Consider the following 24,780-nt stretch of genomic DNA (forward strand, 5'->3'; position numbering starts at 1 on the left):
GGAGAGCTGGAGAGAGGGATGAATGGATGATGGTGTGTGGTGCTCGATTGGGTCATCCGTCCATCATGTTTTATTTGCAGCTTCACTCCTCCTCCCCCTTGGAAGAGGTGAGCGTGTTAACAGATGCTAATTCCTTCACTTGCTCCCCCCTCCTTCTCATCCTTTTCTTCACCACATCCTGGGAGATGGGGTCTGGGAATGCACCCCCCACACCGCAATTCCCCCAACCTCTCCAATCCACCCACGAACGCCAACGCAGGATTACAATGGATTATCCCGCTAAGACGCAGTGCTCCACAGCGCCACACCCTGAGTACCTCCCAAACTGCCTCGCCTACCACCTGGCATCGCCATGGCAACCAAACCCCTCCAGCTCTCACTCCCTCCCCCGCCCACACTCACGGTCAATAGGGCAAAAGGTGTGGGATAGTACGTACCCAACAAAGACGCTCGCAGTTGGCATGTCACACACAAGTCATGTTTTCATTGTAAAATTTGATATTCCGCCCACGTTCCAAAACATGAATGCTTAGTTTCGTTTATTCTGTCCAGTGGATTAAGGCTTATAATCAGATTGGAATTTTCATTATGATTAGTTTTTATTTTATTTGGATTTTTAAAATGTTTTAGTTTGTTTTAAATTATTGTTCAGAACACATTTGTTAGCTTTTACGGAGCCTCTAAAGCAGGGGTGCCCAAGTATCCAGCCTGTTTTCCATGATTCTCTCCACTAACACACCTGATTCGTGACCAGGATCGTTATCAGGCTTCTGCCAAGCTTGCTGATTAGCTGTCATTAGATTCAGCTGTGCTGAATTAGGGAGACATGGTAAACAGGCTGGATAGGGGCTCTCGAGGACCGGACTTGGGCACCACTGGGGTGAAATTAAATAGGCTTCTCATTAGGACGAGAAACTTTCCTGATTGCATGACAAAATTTCTCATTAGAATGTAGTCCATTGCATGCTAGCATGGGAGACCCTATATCTACATTTCGGTTTGTATTTCTGAGTGAAAATGACAATGAAGGACCTCGTTTGGTTTGATTTTTACCCGGGACTTTATTAAAAGTACATTGCAGCTTTACTTTCAACTTGTCACAGTTATGTTGTGACTGAGAGACATTTAAAACAAATCAAAGGTCTTGTTGTCTGCTAATTTAGCTAAATAAGCTTTCACTTGCTAGTAATGACGTTTCCTACGCAGAAATATATATATTTCTTTAAAGGGCATTATGATGAGAAAAAAGTGGCAAATTTGCCACTTTATACACTGGCAACTATGATATTGTTAATCTCTGCTAAACCAATTAGTATCTCCTTGTTTGAAAACCCGACAGTTTATAAACTGGCAAATTTGCCACTTTTTGTCTTGTCATATTAAAAAGTGGCAAATTTGCCAATTTTTGTCGTCATATTGCCCCCACCCTCTAAAAAAATATATATTTCTACATGGCCCTAATACGCCGTCGTACGTTACAATGAGAAACTCTAATTTTCTCGTTAGGATGAATAAGTTTCTCATCCTAATGAGAAACATATTTCACTAGTCTCCCCATTGTCACTTTAGGGGCTCTAAGTTTTTTTTAAATGTTAGATTTTTCTTTGAAATTTTTATTTAGTTTTTATTAATGAAAATATTAGTTTTCTTTTTTATATATATATAATTTTGTGTATTTCTTGTGTGCAAGGCTAAAAAAAAAAATCACACTAACCCCGGGTTTTCACTGGATGCGGTTGCGGTGCGGTGCGTCCTGACTGCGTGCTCCGGACGGGTCAATTTTTTTGTCAATCCACACCGCTCCGCACAGCTGCGGTCCGGCAGCTCCGTCGCCGCCCACTTCCCAACATGTCTCGCGGGATCGCGCGCGCGCGATCATGTGGCATTTCACAACGACAAACATACAGAATGTCTGTGCTCAACAGAGAAGCAGAAAGAGAGGTGGACTTCTTTTGATTTAACTTTTTCTTCTTCTTCTGCTATGAGATTCCATGCAGCATCCTTTTTTTGGTTGTCCTTGTAAAGTATATTAATAACGAGAGTCGGGTCAGTGCGGGTCCACTCTTTATTTCTGTCTTCCGCGTCCGGCTGCCGCTCAGTACGGCAAGCGAGACGGGCACAACAAGCAATCGCGAACATCAAACTCACAATACATTACAGTCCTTATAAAAAGGATGTGCCGTGTCATATATTATTTTGTGGTTTTCCACCTCCAATTTAAACCTCTCCTCGTCCATGTTCGCTGGTGTCTAAACCGTGAATGAGCACATGGCCCGGCGACGCCCACGTCACGTTTTGCTGAAAAACTTGCGAAATAGGAGCTGGCGAGTGTTTTATTCTGAAAGGTAACCGGAAATTTATTTTGAAACTGCCTCGATCTTCCTGTCCCGCTCGATGTGTTTTGTGCTAGCTTGCCATTTGCCGGAGGCCTACCGCTGCGGCGTCCGGCAAAAATAGAAAATAGGTCTATCCTTGCGGAAGGCTTGCGGCACGCCGCAGGCCTTCCGCAGTCGACACGCAACGCACCCGCAAGCGGTGTAAACTGCACCATTCGAATGAATGGAATCTAATTGCTTGCGTCGCCGGACCGCACCGCAACCGCACCGCAACCGCACCGCAACCGCAACCGGTGAAAACCCGGGGTAAGTGTAGTGTAGTATACAGATTCAATAAAAAATATTTAAAAACTTTTTTTAAAAACAACCATCCTGAAATGAAATACAGGTACTGTATACCAGTTCACAGACTTTGAATTACAATAATTGCAGTGTATAATATAAAGATTTTTTTTTTATTTTATTAGATTAAAAATGTGTCAATTTTTGGTTTTAGTTACTCCTTTAGTTTTCTATGTGCCCCAGTTCCAGTCGCACCCCTCTTCTGGGGTAAGCGCCAGCTCAGCCAACTTCACAATGTGAACCCAAGACAATCCAACAACATACAACCAAGCACATGAAAACATGGCATCATGACAATGGGCCGCTGGGACAATGTTAGACTGCCAAATCGGGACGACGTGTCACCATGACAACATGATAACAGGCCACCATGACATGAGAACATGATACCATGATGTAACCGTGACATGTGAGAGCATGACGACATGCTGCCATGATATGACAACATAACACAACATAAATCAAATACATGAGAACATGACATATCAACCATGACAACATAAGCAGCTGCAAGTGGGTCACCTCAAGCACAAAATAAAAGCCATTATTGACAGTAAGTCTAATAATCTAACAAGTATAAAAATATTGCAATGTACCTGTGCCTTGTATGTGACACCGTGAACAAAGCCGAGTTCCTTCCCAGCCAAATGGAAGCGGCTCCACTTGTATAGGGATACTTCACTCATTTAGCCATTTTTAGCAGTAAGAAGTTAATATTTTGTCCATAATTAATGAAATAACTTCCATTGTTTTTCATCTACAATTAATACCTTAAAAACACCTTTTGCGACTTGCTGACGACTGAAAATGGCATCACGTGTGCTCAGGTAACGACCAATCATGGCTCAGTTTGAGAATGTCACATGACCACGCACCAGAAAACAGGTGAGGTTTAGTCTACTGTAAGCCGGCAAAAACCATCAGGTGCGCCAGTGGCATGTAAAAGGTGGTACAGTATAGTGCCGTCTACAAAATTGCCAAACCTGCGAAAGGTGGCTTGCACCTGCACATAAATCAAGATGTGCCAGTTCTTACGCTCGATCGCATGTACGCTGTCTACGAAAATACGGAAAGCCCTCAGTGGCAAAATTACAACACTGCGTGTGTGCCTTAGTGGGTGTCATAAGCTGCTTGCAATGTTCGCCACTGCCCTCCTGACCTACTTTACAGCACAGCACAGCACAGTGTGTATGTGTGGGTGTGGGGGTGTGTCTGTGTGTGTAAAACATATCCAGATAAAGTGCCATATGCTCCATGACATTCTGACCATAAGATTGACAGTTGATACCCCCTTGACTGGTAGGTGAAAGTAGTTTGTACTAATACAACAACACAATGAAAAAAAAACAATCGGGGAAAAAAACTTTCTGAGGCAGATGAGACGCAGATGGGTTAAACTGCCGCAGTATAGCGCCAACTACTGCTGAGGAGGACTTACTCCATGTCAGATTTTTTTTTTTGCCTAGATTATTGGTGGCTGGTATCAGCCGCGATCCTGATACCTGGCATCAATACGCGCCCAACCCTACTTGTGAATATGATTCAAACCCTTCATTTGGCTACAAAGTGTCCAGCCTAAAAGCTCACCGACAATGACCACCGTACACATCAGGCTCTCGGGATATAACGATACCCAAACGCCATGGTATGATTTTACATTTTGTCATTAAATGACCCTCACGATAAGATAATTATCATAATATTATGGGGAGGTTGGCAACATGAGAGAGAGCGAGAGCAAGAGAGAGAGAGAGAGAGAGAGAGAGAGAGAGAGAGAGAGAGAGAGAGAGAGACATCAACATCAAGGCAGTGTCGCTATACTGATTGACATCTGCTTTGTCCAATGATGCCTCAACTCAACAGTCACAGAGGTCAGCCAATGGCGGTGCAGTCATCATATGCTGGGAGGAGGGACTTCATGAGAAACCCACATCACAGAGAGAGCGATAACACATGCTGACTGAGTGAACTACCAATATTGCCTTACTTTTGTCTCGCATCATTCACTCCTCCCACACTTGGACTCCGAACACATGAACACACATTTTATGTAATGTGTGTGTCTACTGTCCATGTGTGTATGTGTGCATTTGTGCAACTTGCGGCTGTGTCGTCTGTGGCCTTGAGAGGTGAAAGAAAAAAAATATTGCTGGCACCCCCCCCCACACACACACACACACACACTGTAAGAAAGGAAGACAAAGACCCAGACTGTAGAGTTGATCTCCTCCTCGACCTCGCCTCACCATACCACTCCCACGCACGCGCGTACACGCACACACAAATCCTACATCCACCCACACATCTTTGGACCTTGAACACAACAGCTCAACCGACTACCCTCAATCTTGACCAATCGATCACAGAGCACTTCCTGTCAACTCTCGGAGTGCACACTGCACTCCATATAGAGTACATGACTGTATACTGTGATATAAAGACACAATTATATCTATTTGAGACATTTACATTTAATGTGAGTAATAATAACAGCCTCTCAAAGAACGAACTTCACTGTTTGCGTCGACAATTCAGAGTATGTCAGTAGTGGGATTTACTTTCATTTTATTGTTTATGGCTCTGACAATATGATGTAGATGAATCTTTGACTAGCACACAGAGACACATATTATGAGAGAAAATTTATAATAGCATTTTTACCGCTTCTTCCAGACTAAGCGGTACAACCGTACGCCGCACACTGTACCATTTTCTCCATTGAGGCAGAAAATAATGTGAAAACGCTGGACAGAAATCAATGTATTAAGTTAGGTGAGCTTAGTGAGTGGCAACGCAAGATGGCCGCTGGTGGCTTCACTGTTGGCATTTGTTTTATCAATTTTCAAAAATAGTATTTAAACACAGAGGTGATATGTAAAGCTTTAGCAATCAGCCATAGCACTTTCACAACTCAGGTTGCAATCCTGCAATATGGCAGGTTAGCATTTAGCTGTTAGCATGTTAGCCTGTCATGGATTCTTATAAAAAGCAGCCGCTGAATATGGCAAGATGTAAAAGCCTAAAGAATATGTTTTTACCACTTTCTCTACTCAGAATGCTATCTTACTATAATTAGCAAGTTACTGTTAGCATTTTATCAATTTTAAAAAATAGTAGCTGAATACAAGGAAAGCTGTAAAAGCTACAAAGATTTTATCCTGCTATATGTAAGCATTTAACTGTTAGCGTGTTAGCCTGTCAGCAATTCGTATTAAAAGCAGTCAATGAAAGATTTAAAACTCTTATAAATCTTTTATCCCTTTCTCTATGCAAAACATAGCATACAGCTTTTGGCATTTTATACATTTAAACAAAATAGTATGTAGGGCAAGATGAAATAGCTTTATCAATCTGAAATAGCACTTTTACTACTCAGGTTGCTATTCTGCTGTAAGCATTTCAATGTTAACATGTTATCATGTCATCATTTATCATTAAAAACAGTCACTAAATGGGGCAAGATGTAACCACTATATTAAAAAAAGAATTGTATTGCAAAAAGCCTTATTAATTTTCCCTTGCACTTCCACTCCTCAGTGGAAGTTGCAGTGGAAGTCCATGTTGCTTTTGTTAGCAATTGAGCTATTGTAAATTGGGATAATCCTTCAAAATTCCTAATTTCTCAATTGACACAATTCAAACACCAAAATGTTCTGTCCGTTGACGCCACTGCTAGTCATGGATGATAATGTAAAAGTGAGGAATATTTTTTTTCTTTTTTTAAAGCTCTTCCTTCACTTCTCTGGATTCCTTGCTGAAAAAAAGGATGGCCTCGAGAATTAAAAAAAAAAAAAAAAAAAGCAGTAGAGTGAGTACATTATCACTTAGGTTGTGTGTGTATGCGTGTGCACGCAGTCTCACTAGAGATGGAGGAGAGGTTTCCTTGACGACGGTGTGGAGGTTACAGAGTACATCCTGCTATAGAATAGCACATTACATACTGTGGAGTTCCTACAGGGCAAATCACTGCAGTGCTGTCGATCAATGTGCCAGTAAATTAAAAACGAATGCTACACTGATGGACAGGACGGACGACGTCCTTTTCGACATGTGCAACAGCTGCAACAGATGTCAACTTGTTTACACCACACGAGAACACGTTAGAACAAGGTTGGTAAACAAATGTGATTATATTGAAAGTCAAGACTTCAACGAATTAAAACAATAACTATCAATAATTAATCTGTTGATTATTTTTCGATTCATTGTTTAATCTGATTAAACCTTTTGTATATCCACCGCTTTATTCAAAACCAGGACATTATTTCAAATTGACAGTGAAGCAAAAATGGATTATGATTCCGTTACTGGTTTGGTCCATAAACACAAGAACGACTATATTTGAATGTCGCAAATTAGTGTATTTTGGTTATGACGGGTGTACGATAATCCTATATGCCTACCTGGCAAGGCTGGTGATCATTTTGGTGTGTTAAATATATAATGTTGAATTGTCTTATGTTGTGTGTGTCAGTTTTCCAGTCAACAAATAAACAGATGATGTCATTGTACGACGTCACATGACTGGAATTGTTAAATTGTTAAACAGGAGGTGATAGGTGGAGGAATCTTTTTTTTTTTTTTTTTCTTCCCCCAAGCGTTCTTCCTTCCGGATGCAGGCGAGCTGTCAATCATCCTTTAAGTCCTTCTCCACTCAGCCTGGCAGCTCTGGTCGCTAATAACAGTCCAACCACACTCAACTCTAGATGTCTCAATAAGGTGTTAACGAATGAAGAGGGTGCGGTACGCATTTGTCATTGTGGAACATAAAATCATGATTAAGTGCAAGGAACATATTAGCTCATAATAACAATAAAAGAGTCAACGTTACGTTTGCTGATAAGTTGCTAAGTGACACAGCTTAGCCATGGAAAACGCAAAACACACCAACATCAGCCCGTTGACTCTCAGTGAACTAAACTCACATTAGGGGTGGAGTTAACGTGCGCCTACAGGAAGTTAACAGACTAAATTCAAGCAAACAAAACGTATAGATTGAGCAGATTTGTTGCTAAATGGTGTTAATGATGTGTGCAAGCAATAATGTGAGCAGTCATTAATATTGAATGCGTGAAAAGTTGTTGGCAAATGATGACAAACGAGATCATTAAATATTCACAGGCACCGCTAAGCTCCTCCTACAACACTTAAGCTGTGGTATGAAGTTATATATTAGTTTGGAATTTGAAAAAATGCAAAGACGCAAACCCATAAAAACACGACTTTCCTATAAGCTATTAAAAAAAAAATTGATTCAGTGATAAAGGCAAAAATAGATTCTCCCCACATGCATTTAGGAACTTTCAGGTGTTTATGCAAAATTGTCAAGTCAAGGAAGGGAAGGATGAACTTGTTTGCCATAATTTGGCACAAACACAGCACTGACCATCACCAAAACAACAACTATAAACAGCTGAAAATAACAGTCAGCATTAAGCACAAAACCTTCAGACTTCATTACAAATAACAGAAAAAGTTGACTAGAATAGCTGAAGTTGGTGTTAATCAGAAACACAGCTGTGTGCTGACTCCCATTTAACATGAGTTTTAATGTGACTGGTTAATTATGAACACAGTTGCATACCCAACTAGACTAAGTGCAATTTCTACGAAATTGTGTGGGAATGCTGAAAGCTGAATGCTTATACCTGAATGCTAATAGTTGAATGCTAATGAAGGAAATAGAAAGATAAATTCCGTGAAAATGACAAATTTCAGCATTCCCACAATTACATGAGGGGTTTTAGGCGTTTATTTTTACTTCCACTGTTGTTTATATATATATATATATATATATATATGACAAAAACATTTGGCAATTAATTCAACAGGGGTTATTTTAGTTAAGTAAAACTAACGAAAACTAAACTAAAACGAAGCATTTATTAAATAACAAACTAATAAAAACTAACAGAACCACCCGAAAACTAATTAAAACTAAAAAAAAAAAAAAAAAAAAAAAGAAAATTCAAAAACTGTAATAACCCTGGTGTAGACTTTTTTTAATCTACTATTTTACCTATATATTTCTTAATGAATTCAAGCCATTCCAACTTCAAAATGTTCGTATCAGTCAGGACAAGGACATATGCTTTATCGATATCATATTCCCCAAATCCACATATATAGTCACAAAATGAATAACTCATTTACATATTAACCTCGTTGACCAACTGAAACCATCCAAATTTAACGTCTCACATTCCGCATTCAAGTTCATTCAGCTCTTCATTATTCACATGCAATTCCATCCATCCATCCATCCATCTTCTACCGCTTATCCGAGGTCGGGTTGCGGGGGCAGCAGCTTTAGGAGGGAAACCCAGACCTCCCCTTCCCCAGCCACTTCAACCAGCTCCACCAGCGGGATCCCAAAGCGTTCCCAGGCCAGCCGAGAGACATAGTCTCTCCAGCGTGTCCTGGGTCGTCCCGGGGCCTCCCGCCGGTGGGACATGCCCGGAACACCTCCCCAGGGAGGCGTCCAGGAGGCCTCCGAACCAGATGCTCGAGCCACCTCAGCTGGCTACTCTCAACGCGGAGGAGCAGCGGCTCGACTCTGAGTCCCTCCCGGATGACCGAGCTTCTCACCCTATCTCTGAGGGAGAGCCCGGACACCCTGCGGCAAAGCTGTCAAACAAAAAAAAAAACGTTTTAATCAGATTAATTGCATTTTAGAATTGAATTAATTATGATTAATCACTATGCTTTTTGAAATTTGAAGAGCACCTGTTATATGTTAATTTTTTCTACATTTAAAGGGATACTTTACTTATTTAGCCATTTTTGGCAGTCAAACATTAATATTTTGCCTATAATAAATGTGATATTTTCATTATTTTTCATGGCGGCACGGTGGATGAGTGGTTAGCACGTCCACCTCCCAGTTCTGAAGACTCTGGCTCGAGTTCAGGCTCCGGCCTTCTTGGGTGGAGTTTGCATGTTCTCCCCGTGCCCGCGTGGGTCATTCCAAAGACATGCATGGCAGGTTGATTGGGCGCTCCGAATTGTCTCTCGGCGTGTGTGCGTGTGAGTGTGGATGGTTGTTTTTCTCTGTGTGCCCTGCGATTGGCTGGCAACCAGTCCAGGGTGTCCCCCGCCTACTGCCCAGAGCCAGCTGAGATAGGCGCCAGCTCCCCCCGCGACCCTTGTGAGGAATAAGCGGTCAAGAAAATGGATGGATGGATGGATTATTTTTCATGTACAATTAGTACCTTTAAAAACACATTTTGCAACTTGCTGTCGACTGAAAATGACATCACAAGGGCTCAGGTAACCAATCACAGCTCAGCTTGTGAATGTCACATGACCAAACCTAGAAAACAGGTGAGCTGTGATTGGTTACACCTTCGCCCCTGTGATGTCATTTTCAGTCGACAGCAAGTTGCAAAATTACGTGAAAAATAATGAAATTATCAAATTAAATATAGACAAAATATTAATTTTTAGTTTTGATCCACCGCATGCTCTCATCCTCCTCTTTTTCTAATCAGTTAAATACTTGCATAATTCAAAATAAATAAATAAATTAAAAAAATGACGCCCAATATTTTGACAAGAAATATTCTGAATGTCATATCAAACATTTAGAAAATGCTTTACTTTATTGCATGCGGTTATGTTTATCACTGAAACACAACCTACGCTACTTTTAACATAACCATCCGCTGTAAAGCCAAAGTCAAAATTAATAGTGTGATTAATATGCGTTAATACATGATGATAATTCAAAGCGGCGTGAATGTCGACTCCTACCGTCGTCCTCCCTGTTGCCAGCGATGTTGCGCATGGCCTCCGCTCTGCCGGCCAGGCTGAGCTGCGACGCGGCTCCCGGGTCGGCTGCCAGCCACGAGGGCTCGCTCATGTCGGCCTCTCGTCCTCGCTGCTCACTGACGCGCCGTCATCCTGGGACCACGCAAAGAAATCAGGAAGTGGTCACAATGAGTCGTAAAGCCGCACGTGTGCGTCCCGTGTAGTTTGTCTTTGAGGAACCTAACTACTTGTATAACTTCTACATACAGTGGTGCCTTGAGATACAAGCAGGGTTATTATAGTTTTCAAATTTTTCTTTTTAGTGAGTTTTGATTTCATTTTGAGTATTTTTTTTTTATTTAGCTGGATTGAATTAGTTTTCAGCGTGGTTCTATTAGTTTTAGTTATTTAACCCTTTAATGAACCGACTGAACATAAACAGTGCAGCACACATGTTGGCAGACAATATATACTCATATAGTCTTTATCCTCTGCCAAGAACAACTCATTTTTAGGGCCGTATAGTTGATCTAAGACGACTTGAGGTGTCTCACGTCGTCAGGTGGCCAGCAGAATGGCCATTTTCTCGTCACGTATGAGACACGCTCTCGTGTGTTTGTGAGTCACACACGTGACGCAGCACATTTACCTCAGTAAGTCTAAGAAGGGAAGTGGAAAACATCATCTGCTTATATATATGCTTGCTGACAGAAGTCGGACTTTTCAGAGTTCAAACCAGGATGCGTGTACGGGAACGCCCCCTTGAACTCGGAAATTCCACTTGCGAAGTCAGAAAACAAGAAGGACCCCGACTTCACCGACGGACTACAAAGTGACGTCACTCTACAATGGTTTCCCCTTTGGAAACACAGACCATGAATGGTAAAACACAATTTACTTGAGTATAAAACTAGATAGCTTTCTTCATTCATAAATATTCGACATAACTTGATGGAACCCAACAAGTATGCTGCTATCTCCCGGCATTAAATTATACGGTGAACTACTGAAATGTATGAAATGCTTATGAAATTAGATAAAAACGATAAATGAAGCAAAATTACGAGAAGGTAAGTTTGCTGGAGGTCAAAAATGACTTTTAAGAACCAAAATAAAAAACAATTTATCATGTATCTGCCATTTTGGTTATTTACTTTCGCCTCGAACGCCTTCAGGTCAGAACTGGGAAAAAACAACTCGGACACATCCGACTTTACAAGGTCTCAGATACTGCCTAAACTTGAAGCCCGGAAGAACAACAGATTTGATATTTTTTACAACGTACAATGTCATGGAGTGCTGTTTTTCCTCATTAAAAGACACACACCTTTTTTTTTTTTTTTTTTTTTTTTTTTATACCTAAAACAAATTAATGGCAATTCTATTCATGCCAATGTGAAATGATTTTGTCAAGCAACAAAATAAACTTTTACCTCAAGGCGCCACTGCACTTTTTGGCTTAACACTTCAGCAGGCGAATGAGATTCAGGCAATTCACCATGTTAGCATCCATTTGCTCTCTACAGTACACTGGCGGGGGTCGGCCTATCAGTGCACAAGCTCACACACACATTCTGTGTACTGAAGAGTGATCTAGAGCACACACACAAACAAAGCAGATACTGTGAGTGTGTGTGAGACTGAGAGCGCATGTGTGTCCATAGCAGAACAGCAGCCGGATGGACAATGCAAAGCTAATCAAGTTAGTTTGCGGACAAACGGAAGGATCTTTGTCTCTGAGCGCTCATCTACTCAACATGACATCCCCACCAAGGCAGGAAAAAACATCATCGTGTGTTGTTATCGCTCACGCTTGAATATTTATGCAAGTGGATCAAATGTTGATATTGTGATGTATCGTTATCATTTAAACTGCAGCACCGATACAAATGGATCGAATATTGATAATGTAGTGTGTACATCGTATCAGGTTCGCTTATCCTGCAGCATTGAGACATCTGGATCAAATATTGATTTTGATGCAAGTCTACTTGCAAGCAATAACATCAAATCACAAAATTGATGTTTGAACCACATGGAGCAACGTTGCAGGCAGCAAGTGATATTGATACATTGGGATTTGATGTTTGTCCCATTGCAGCAATACTTTTGCATAAAAGCACTATGTCGATAGGTTGTATCAATACAATATTTTTTTTAAATAATTTTCTTTACAATAATATGGTCTATGTGCCCCCACTAGTCTAAACATGACATTCTGATTAATTAATAATGCATTTATGGAATATGAATTCAGCAGCAAAATCCAGCCGTTCTTATCCATCTCAGGGGGCGGCCATTTTGCAGACTGAAAATGACATCACAGTTGCTCAGGGTTCAGGTAACGACCAATCAAGGCTTGTGAATGTCACATGATCAAATTCAGAAAACATGCGAGTCAAGTTTGGTCGTTCTCTGAGCTCTATGTAACTTTACTATGATGTCATTTTCAGTCGACAGCTAGCGGCAAAATGGCCGCCCCCTTGAGATGGATAAAAACTGATGGATTTTGTTGCTTTGTTCACATTCCACAAACGCAACATTAATTAGAAGACCTTGTTTCAACATACTGTGTTATTGATCGACACTCCAAAAGGAGAATTGTTGAACCAATTTAACTCTTTTACTGCCAAAAACGTTTAATTACGTATGCTAAAATCCAGATGAACGTCACCAAACACGTTAATTGAAGTTTTTTTTTTTTTTTTTTTTTTTTTTTCCTCAATGGGCTGTGTAATGTATTTTGCTGCACTCCTTCTGTAAATGGAGTGTAAAAATAAAATAAATATTATTTTTTTTAAACACCCGCTAACTATGGACAGCAGAGGGCAGCATTGTATCCCTTTTCAATGGGCTAACATGGTGTTAGGAAATAGAAGGTTTTCAAGGATGATATGAATGATCAAAGCCTTTGCCACATTAAATCTAATTCACAGAGCGTCACTAAACAAAAAAATATGAGTGTCAACGTCACTGTTGTGTAGAAAAAGCTCATTTCTCCTTATTTTTTCAATTTTTGCTCGACGTACCTATATTTCTAAATGGTGATTACTAAAGAACGGAGTTCTGCGTTAAAATGTTCTCCTGCACCGTCAGGGTTGTTTTTCTGGATAACGTTTAGCAGTAAAAGAGTTAAGGTTATAAATTGAATTGTTGACCAACTTAAAAAAAAATGCTTCAATTGGTAACACACGATTGAATCAAGTTAATCCAAAGTGAATGTCTTAAGTTTAATTAATTATGAGTTCATTAAACTTGAGATATCCACATTGGATTACCTTTGGATTAAATCGTGTTACCAATTGAAGCATTTTTTTTTAAGTTGGTCAACAATTCAAATTTTAATCTTAAATTGGTTCAACAAATTCTCTTTTTAGCGTGTAGCTGTACCAAAACTGCAGCATTAAGTCATAACAATACGATACAACACAGCATAGTACATACAGTAACGATGTGATACAGCATTAATATAGATATTTGATCCACTATAACAAGCAGTAGTATAACACATGCTGAATCACTGATATGGATATTTATTGAAAGTGTTGAAAGTGTCTGTGCTTGTCCAATTTATGAATGAAACGAATGAATGTTTATGATCTTACGGGGGGGGGGGGATGGAGTGGGTCCGTTTTTGTTGCCATGGTGCAGAGCTGCTGGACCCTCAAGCTGGCATCCACATCAGCACTCCCAACCCACCCCCAACTCCACTTTACCATCAGCACCCCACCCCCCTTTTTACCTCCCTTCCCCTCCCCCCATGCCTGCATCCTCCCATCCTGACAACTCCCAGCATCCTGGCCTCCAAGCAGCCCTCCGCGTACGCAGCCTCTTTGTCGTGGAGTCGCCATGTTACCTTGGCAACCGGCAATTACAACCAAGGTGATTCAGTGCTATTCGCTATATTTTCCTATTTTTGAAGTGTTTGAGCTTGTGCACTTTTTAATCGATGTGGATTCTCCCGTCCAGATTTCTGACACACCCACCGCTTAACCTGGGATGAGCACGCTAAAGCACACTGTAAATTTGAAGTCTGTATAAAATTAATCCAATAAAAGTAACTTCCATAACGGGGTTGTGCTTGCCCAGCCGTTTGAAATCACTCCTCATAGCAATTTTTTTTTTTTTTTTTTTTACTGTAAAAATATACAAATGTACATACTGTATTTTGCACACACATTTAAACTTTTTTTTTAGTTCATCTACAAATGACCTGGCACATTTGTCTAATTGTCTTATATTAATCAGAATAGCATGTTTGACTAGTGGGGGTGCATACAACGTATTATAGTAAAGATATATATTATTTAATGTACAGTACTTGACTTTTTACTGACATGTATGTCATTTTACTTTTGCTGCAACTGTAACTTCCGCCACCTCTTGGCCAGGACTGACTTGGATAAGAGGTTTTTAATCTCAACGGGACATTCCAGGTTAAATAAAATAAAATTTAAACGTTGACATCCACATGCATTCGCCATATTCTTGTTTTGTCTTTTCCAGATGTGCCTTGTTTCAAGCTTCTGATTGGCTACAAGACACACACAAACGCACGCGCACACACCCTGCAGAGGTTATGAGGGGTTGCGGTCAAGGGAGATGCACTGAAGACTATTGATCGGCGAGAAAACCATGAGAAAGAATTGTTCAGTTGACTGATGGTCTGTGTGTGCGTGCGTGCGTGCGTGCAATCTTTTAAACATTACAGCTATAGCACAATATCAATATTTGATAGTTATAGTATAACACAGAGGCGATTCTAGGATCAGAGGTTTTGGGGTGCTATAAAGACGTTTAGGGGCTTGGTTGCTACAAAGAGCAGGGTGGAGCGTAGTTTGATGTGGTTTGGGGGGTACTTCCTGCTCCAAAAATTGTGTTGGAAGTCAGTGAGTAAACCAAATATAATAAACATTATGCAAAGGAGAAAAGGACTGTAATAGTAAAATCTAAAGATATCCTAACTCTAATTTATAGGGAAGGGGAGACTTTTTGATACAACAGCTCTTCTACATATGCATTGATAGTATATGTTTCTGGAGTAAACCAAACTCCCCACAGTTTACAGTGAGAACCAAAATGGACCTTGGACTTGTTTGTTTTCTGACTATATATTGCTTGTCTGTACTATGCTATAAAAAGAATATATACATTAATATACAAATAAATATGAAATATGCTTGAATCTGCAAAATAATAATAATGTATGTACAAGTCTGAGTATGGGTGAAATGCAGACACATCATATCAAGCATTTTAACAAAACAAATTGACTTCAGCAGTGTTTGTCTCTACCTTTTTATATCTGATCTTGAATATAACTATATAACTAAAAACACACCAAAATGGTGCTTTGGTTTGTTGGAAAACAATTTTATGTCCATGACTTACTCCATGAGGTGACTTTTTTTTTTTTTCTGTTCAGATACACACATGCACACATGCCACACACATTAGTAAGATGGCCAATAGCAGCACAATAAAGACATTAATATTAACACTTGTTTCCCTCATTCCACTCAAAAATGACAGCGATAGGCATAAGCCTTCAGTCTGACCACCTGCAACATTTCCTAGCTTTGGGGGAAACTTCGGCTAACTGTCTACCAAGTAACATAACTACAACAACAACAACAACAAAAGCAGACTACTGCTATTAATAGAAATAATGTGTTGGCATTGAGTGGTAGAGTAATAAACCTTTCACATATCCTGGTGAAAGTAAGGAACTCATAATTTCTCTTAACTAGACATAGTCACAATAGGGAGGGACCACTGGAAGACGATCAGCATGCTCTGCTTGCAACGACGCAACAGCAGAGGTGGGTGCAGAGGGTTGAGATGGATCAAACCATTTTCTAATCAAATTGGGGGGGAATACTCTATTTTTGTTGTTTAAATATAACTTGTAAACTCTATGGTTTATATACATACTATATAATTTTCTAGCTTGTTAAAAAGAATACACAGTAAAAATATATCGATACATATACTCTAAAATTAAGAGGGTGCAATTGTTCAAGCACCCCCAAAACGGGCTAAATACGCGTCTACTGTAACTTAAAGTGACTGAACGCAGAAAATTGAATTTCAAATGGCTACTGCCACCTGTGGCCAACAAATGAAACTGCATTTTCCCTTCTTCACGTACACAATGCGCACATGACGCCACATCCGCAGACAGAGGGTGGGAAATTCAAACCCGAATCCAGTCTGAAAAGTATTGGCCAGAGGCTTGCAGAAGTTCTGTTTAGGAACGTTTAAGGTGTTCACCTATTAATTACAAAATGTTTCAGTCATAAATGGTCAAATAAAAAGGCTATTGTAACTATATTTTGGGGCAAATAGTTACAAAGTGCATCTTTAACCAAAAATTATATATTGCGATATCAATGTTTGACCCTATTTGTCTCAACATATAGAACAAAACGATTAACCACAATATCAATATTTGATTCCGTTAGGATACAATCAATTCCTGCATTGACTTTAGAAATAGTGAAAGCGGTAGTGATACATTGCATCACAATATTAATATTTGATCACGTTGTGTTCATACCAAGTTGTAAATGATATGATAAATTGTGGCATCAATACAATTTTCCATTTGTATCAATGCTGTTCAGCTGATGGTTCACTACAGAGGCCAAACTTTGCCTTAAACACCAAAAATCTGCAAATGATTGATATCCCCCCCCCCCCCCCAAAAAAAAAAAGCGTTTGTAATAACATATAGATGCTACAAGACACCCATGTTACATAAACAACTGTTTTTAGTAGTTAAATTTTCAACACAAACGAGATGAGGCTCATTAACAGTATTAGCTAGCATGCTAGCCTAAGTAACACGCTAGCACAAACTGACGTGGCATCACACGTAGGCACATAAATATGCACACTGACACTTTACATGGTACCAAATTATTCAACTAACTCTTGGAGATTTACATACAATAATAAATGTTCGGGAATGCAGGCAAATTGTAATAGCGAAGTTGACTAGCTGCATATGAAGAAAAGCAGCTACAAATTTTCAGTTCCATTTTTGAACATATTTCATCCAGTCGTATTGATGCTGTAGTATAAAAGACATTGACAATAAAGCACAATATTGATATTTGATTGTGGTAACGCTACTCTGTCCGCATGAAAATGCATACAAGTGCACCCTGTGAGCCAATCACACTCCTTGTGAAAACAACAATGGTGTGGTTTGGCTGAAATGTGATCAAGTGAGGCGCGCTGAGAAGCTGGCGTGAGGTGATGACGACGACACTTGGGCAGTATTTCACTCCACAACTTTTGGGGCGTTCAGTCCTTAAAATGTCCTAGTCTGTACTTGCTGCCATCAGCTACTTGTAATGGTTAACTCCCCCGCCTAGGAGTAGCGAGCTATAAGTTGCTGAATCAACAGGAGAGCCTCCATAAAACATTTGGTGTCACACTCACGGACGCTCGGTTTGTCGCCGCGTCTTCCATGTCAGAGATTAGCCGAGTGGCCAACAGGCTCAGTCTGAACAGTCACAAATCGGCCTAAGCTCTTGCCTTTCCAGCATAGGACTGGATTACACCTGACAAAGCTCACTGGCCACTCCCACCATTGCCTGGCTCACTACCCGCTTGTATGCTGCCCTGTCCCGTCCTGTCCTATTTGGCACTCAAGTCCCTTCCTCAAAGGACATAGAACTTACCTGTCTTACCACTAAGAGCCACTTTGATTGCCTCGATGTCTGACATTCATATCAATGACAAAACAGCACTGCTTGACACTGCACTACTGAAATGTCTACATAGGGCCCCTAGCTGCTAGTTAAAGGGACCTCACAGACGATGATACCAGTCCACATCAACAACAAAAAATGGAATCACTCGCATCGGGATTCGGGAATCACACTGACGTGACCCTGTGCTAGCAGGCTTGCTGATTATGTATTTCATGTCAATGACTGTCTTTCTTGACTGGGGTCCCAGGGATTTAGAAACACCTTTCCTTGTCCTGTCCTATTTGCTACTTTTCGTGGCCCGTCCTTAATGGATGTAGCACTGGCTGGCTCACTGCTACTGTCCTGTTCCGTCTTCTATCCCATCTACTTGCTTGTCAGTGTGTCAATTTCTCACAGACAGGGTGAAGCACACTGGTCTGTATATATTACTCGATAGCCGATCGCCCATACACGCCTGTGCAAGCTATTGAAGCCACAGGGCGGCCATCTTACTCCTCCCATCTCACGAGCAGACTACTGTATAAACTGTACGTATACCACTGATCTGAATATATTATATTATATATATATATATATATATGCCACGGAAGAGGCGGGACTGATTTTGCACAAGAGTTTGTTTCCGGTTCCTGTTGTGACGTAATTGGCCACATCCCAAATCTAACGACACGACCTTAGACACCTGAACATGCAATGGGGTATATGCCAATGGACTTCCGGTGGAAAAAGTCAATTAGCCACATATACCCATGGCATATACCCCATTGGATAGCCGTTAGCCCATACATGCCGGTGCAAGCCGTTGAAGCTACAGGGCGGCCATCTTTTTAGCCACAATGCGATCTATCGCTTGAAGTTAGTTCAGAACTCTGCAGCGCGACTTTTAAAAGGCACCAAAATACATGAACATATATCGCCAATCCTTGCATCTTTGCAATGGCTTCCTGTTAATTTTAGTTTTCAAGTTCAGCTTTGGGCGCACATGTCACATTCCTGGACCATGAAAACAACCCAGATGCAATCCAACTACTATGTCACATTATTGTTGTCATTTGCTGTTTTTGTTATGTCACTGCTGTCTGTTGTTGTTCCTCCTGTCTTTTCTATTTGTCCCCTCTCAAACGAATCTTGTTCTGCCTTACTGCTTTTCCAATAAACATCAATTTCAATACAAAAGAACAACAGGGGAGTCTAAAAAAGTTCCCTGTTGTACAGCAAAAGTGTTCCTGCACAATGTGAAAGGAGTAATAAGTGGCCGCTGGGGTCTCTGAGAAAAGTCCGAGTCACTTAAAGGGTTTTGAGGTTAGACAGCCTAAGTGCAGTACAAGACAAAACAATTTGAACATCCCTCATAAAGCTGTCAATGTTGTGCATGACGGCCATCCGCTTTTAACATGTTCACGTGTATCAAAACATCTTGTAGCATTTAAAACAGTTTCTGATACATTCTTATTTGAAATATCTATATTGAAATCTCTACCAAACATATTTAACAGAATCAATGGTTTGGGGTGTGTTTATGGAGCATCAAAAGATTACTGTACACCACTATAACAACATAGAATGAATATTAACATCACACTCAAATAGAAACACACAATATTGCTCCAACATGCCAAGTTCAGTAAGTGATCATTTTGTATACCACTAGTTTTACGTACCATATTTGAGAATCATTGCTCGCCAGGTATTTATGCTAATTTAGCATCAGCGACTTAAGTGGCTGTTAATCATTTTGACACTGTTTTAATATACTATACTACTAATATGTTGCCGAGGTCACCTTGCACCTGTGCAAGTGAGAGAAAAAGCATGAGAGCTAGCAACAGACGTGGACCCGTTGCATGAGGTACAGATGCCTCATGTAATGTTAAATGGACAGCAACATCAAAAATCTACTTTTTGGAGCTTTTAGTCGTGTTAAAATGCTAATTCCTCACCAAAAACATGACGGAAATGGTGTTTTCCTCCATTCGCCCCTCTCCATTTGAGGTCATTCTGCTCTCCAAGCACCAGCCCCTACCAACCTGAAAAAACGAGCGAGTGCTCACTTTATGACATCATAAAGTGCGGACCGATCCCCGCACCGCCTCTGCGCACACCCACTTTCTCCGACACCTCCATGGGATGACAAAAGTAGCCTTTATCAGTAAACATTCTTTCCAAATGAATTTGAATCAATCAATTATCCTTCACATTTGCAATGCCAAAGTGCAATGACAATTGGCCGTCTTAAAATCCCATAAAGGTTCTGGCTGACACTTGTGTAAACTTAAACTACAGATGAAACTTTTGCACTGTTGAACCTAACTGAACCAATAGTATAGTATTTAGTGTACTTGCTCTGTAAGCAGCCAGTCACGGGTTCAAAACCAGCCCAGGTTTATTTTTTTTCCCTCCTCCTTTCCTTTCTCTTCTTCTCTCTCCTCTCCTCCAAGATTTTATGCGGCAAGGAGCCATTTTGTTTCAAATGTTTAGTGAAGAATTGGCTTGTGTCAAGTTGGGTGGCACACTCGGAGTGCTCAAACGCAGAGCTCCAGCAGCAGACCGCAGTCAATTCGCCGGGAGAGCAGCAATCACACAGGGAGAGGCGGGCTTTTACTGAACAGGACTTTTTACTTCCGCGTTACAAAACTAACCAGCAAACCACCTAATATTTCATTAAAAATTACATCGCCATGGTTTCAAAGGTAAGATTTAATCATTATTTGCCTACAGTTAACTTTGGGATGGGCTTCAAATACTGTGGTGCAATCTCTTGTTGGCCGTTAAAATGTTTGGCATATTTTGACAAAAGGCACATTTCCTTGCTTTCATATTTTCGGTAAAGAAAAACAAAATTTGCCTTATGTGGAAGTTGATGCACATTAATGGGAAACAAGCTGGGGGGAAAATGTTTCAAAGCTAGTCTGGTATCAGGAGGAATAATGGTGGTTTGGACGAAAAAAAAAATAGCTTTGAATAATGTTACTTGCTTTTTCTATAAATAAAGGGGAGAAAATAGTCATTAAAATCAGAAAAATGATTTTTGTAAGGGACGGGGATGGAATGAAGAGATTTTATTTTCAGGCCACATTAACCCGTACCTGACTCCTCCCAGATTTGACATATTTCTCCACAACAATGCCAACTTGATTTATGGATGTACAGTAACTGATTGACTTGTTGTGCTGCTAACAAAAGTGTTAATGTTTGCTTTTCAAGAGTTTTGGTGTTGAACAAAGGAGGAGAAAAGACACGTGAGCAATTCGGAGGGTTGGACACGGCACACGTTTGTCACAAAATCACACTGATTTTTTTTTTTCTTCACCCCACTCATTCACACACGTAGGCTTCTGTGAGTGAGTGAGTGAGTGAGTGAGTGAAAAAAATAATAATAATCCGTGTGTGCTTTCAATTTGCTGCAGGAGTGACGTCACGCAGCTGACACGTTCGCCCGACCCCGTTTGAGACACGCCCCCCTCCCCTGCTCTGCGATTGGCTGGAGGGGTGTAAACACTGTCTTTCCACAGAAACGTCCCGCTGTTTACAAAACAAACACAAAATGGCAAAATACAGGCGGTGGGTGTGGGGGGTTTAGGACAAAATCACCCCCACACGTTAAGAAAAGCCCAGATCTGTAAATTGAGAAGTTTGTTTAAATCCTGTATTTGAAAAGTGTATTTTCCTGAGTGCAACCGGCAGACTGCGCCTTTAAATCATGATGGACAAACCATTCCAATTCTAAGTAATTGTTATTTACTCAATTACTCCATGTTTTTATAGGTGCAATATTAAGAATACCATTTTCCTTGCTAAAAACAGGAAAAAAAAAATTTTTTTGAGGGGGTGGACTCACACGGATTAATGGCATTTCCATTTATTTCAAGAAGAGAAAATGATTTGAGATACTAGTGTTAAAAGTTACGAGCAGGCCACAGAACAAATTCAACGCGCATCTCAAGGGACTATTGTATTAAAAAGTCCAGTTTCCATAGCATTCCCCTTAAAGCACCCATGACCCTATGAAATACTGCTGAAGGGCCCATTAAATCCTTGAACCCTGAACTTTGTACCCCTTATCTCAACGAGGCCCACCCAGACGCTCCCTCAACACAAAAACAAAACCACCTTTGTAACTCCTCCTCCTTTTTTTATTTCTGCGGCCAATCCTTGAAATGATCATCAAACACTGACTGGATGCTTTCACCCCACATTCGTTAGTAAAGTCAGGCAAGTTAGGCTATAGCATCACCCATCTGTCAAGGATTCCTGCTTCGTAAAGGGCCTCATTCGAAAAAATGTCAGACAAAGTACTAGTCGTAGAATTCGCCCAAAATGGCCGACTTTCACATCAATTTGAGGCATGTGTGCTTTAGACTTTTTTTTTTTTTTTTTTTTGCATCCCATTATGTTTTAATAGACATAGCCGTCGTATTTCAAGTTGATCAGTCAAACTATTATCAGGGGCGCAGTTTTTCTAACTTTAGGGGGACTTGTGATAGATAAGATTAGATAGATAGATAGATAGATAGATAGATAGAGATAGATAGAATGTATGTTGTATATTGAGCCACACAATCAGTAGCCTACATTACATAGTCATATACAGCTAAACACATACGTAGATGTCATGGCTAGCCAGGTGTAAAACAGATGGACAGGTCGAAGTGACAGTTGTCCCGCGCGCCACGTGCACGTGAACGGTGGTCACCAGACACCCACGCGCGCGCGCACACACACAGAACAATGTGCAGCGGTGATGGATGCACAAGGAGCCGCAGTGACCGTCAGCTGGGATGTGCGTGACGAGCGCGCGCGCACACACATACACACAACATAATAAAAACATTTCCGCGTGATAGAACCAAACAAGTGAACGCAACATGACAGGATGACGTTGAGCACGAGGGTGCGGAAGATGAAGAGTAGTGCTTACCTTACCTTTCACTTCATTTCAACGAAGACGAAGAAAGGAAAACGCGGACGTTTGTTGTCGTGTTCCTCACGTGCCCTCTTCAATTCCTCCAGTATTAATTTTAGCAATAACAGTAATTGTGATTGTGCATTATTATGATTATGTTATTAAGTCTCCGATCTACTCGTGAACGTGCTGCCTGCGCGAGGAGGGAGGATGCGGCGGCGCGCGCGCACGACCCCCAAGACTCGACGGGGCTGTCGCGGGCTGGGGGCGTGGTCACTGGGGTGACGACACCGCAAGCGAGCGATAAGGAGAAAGGGCGACTGTATTTTTCTAGGGCTGGGCCATGCAGGCTTAAAATAAAATATCTTTAATAATAAACATCCATATAGCCATCCATCCTCTTAACCGCTTATTCACGATTTCGCAAAAATCAGATTTCCCACATTTTAACCACGTTTCTTCTGTTTGCTTATATATAAAATGACAATGACGACATTTGGTACCAGTTTTTATTTTTTATTAATATTATTTTTACTTTAAGTTTGGTGTAGCTACTTCTACTGATACCAAACTTCTATTGATACCAAACAAGCTAGGAAACTTTTTTGCAAGCATGTTTGTCCTCAGCATCAGCTCCCACAAAATAACAGAAATACAGTTTTGTTTTCTTTACAAAAAAAATACATAAATAAATACATAAATAAATACAAATAAAATAAAATAATATTTGCTTAAGGGATTGGAAAAGTCGCTCCATTTTGCTTGTGGCCACATTAATGCAAGCAGTGCACTTCAGTAAAAACGCACCGTAAAGCACAGTAAGAAAAACAATTGGGTTGTTTAAAACAATATATTCCAATTAAATCGCGCTGAGCTTCTTTTTAAACGGCAATTAATAATAAAAAGTGTTACTTCAAAAATTACCCAATAATGATTCTTACGATTTTATTTTATTACGTGACAATGTTTTCATTACGGCCGAGGGACTTCCAGGTGCGATGTCGCGTGTGCCACTCATTACGGGACAACGCTACCACCTGTCGGCCAAGTAAGGAAGTTCATGGCTGCTCGCGACTGCATGGCCGTCTTCTGTTGGCTTCAAACGATTTGAGTTTGACGCTGGCTTCACAAATCAAGCCATATTCTGATCGTCTCCGCATTTGGTGGACATTTAGTAGATTAGTGAATTCCAATCCAATTTTATTTAAATGATCCGAAAATTATTCATTTTTTTTAATTATATAGAATTTTCAGGTGGTTGCATGTTGTAGTGCATTTGCTCAATAAGGGTTTGGAAACCAGAGATGGGAAATTCAGGTCCATAAAGTAAAAACCCCGCCACAAATTGGCTTTAGCCACAGGTGCTTCTACTCAACTGGCAGGTAAACGAGCTCCAGTGAGTAGAAGCACCTGTGAGCTGTGGCTACAGCCAAACTGTGGCAGCGTTTTTACTTTCCGGACTTTCCCCATCTCTGTTGGAAATACAGTACAGTGGTGCCTTGAGATACAAGCTTAATTCATCCCATTACCATGTTTGTAACTCAGAACACTTGTTCTCAAATCTTTCCGTTGTGCAACAGATCAAGCATGCGTGTGCGGCTGGGCGCACATACATACTCATACAGACACACAGGAAGCATGTCAAACTCATTTCCTCCCCTTATTGAATCGGGGTCCAGGGAATGGATGAGGAAGAGGATGTGCACTATACTGACAAAGCTGTGCA

The 24,780-nt window shown here is 40.6% G+C and overlaps 1 protein-coding gene across 5 annotated transcripts in view; it reads right to left on the minus strand.

Annotated features, from left to right (window-relative positions):
* LOC144014106 (nucleolar protein 4-like) overlaps positions 1–24,780 on the minus strand; it is a 47,120-nt gene that overhangs the window by 19,451 nt on the left and 2,889 nt on the right. For 2 of the 5 annotated variants that reach the window (XM_077513644.1, XM_077513642.1), the window contains one exon: positions 10,431–10,580. In XM_077513644.1, coding sequence (XP_077369770.1) covers positions 10,431–10,539 — 109 coding nt within the window. In that variant the 5' untranslated portion in view covers positions 10,540–10,580. Of the gene's footprint in view, positions 1–10,430; positions 10,581–20,091; positions 20,179–23,069; positions 23,275–24,780 lie in introns of those variants that run through there. The other 3 variants (XM_077513643.1, XM_077513645.1, XM_077513646.1) reach the window with 3 other exon arrangements.

Source organism: Festucalex cinctus, chromosome 2 (genome assembly GCF_051991245.1).
Source record: "Festucalex cinctus isolate MCC-2025b chromosome 2, RoL_Fcin_1.0, whole genome shotgun sequence".
NCBI classification, from domain to species: domain Eukaryota; kingdom Metazoa; phylum Chordata; class Actinopteri; order Syngnathiformes; family Syngnathidae; genus Festucalex; species Festucalex cinctus.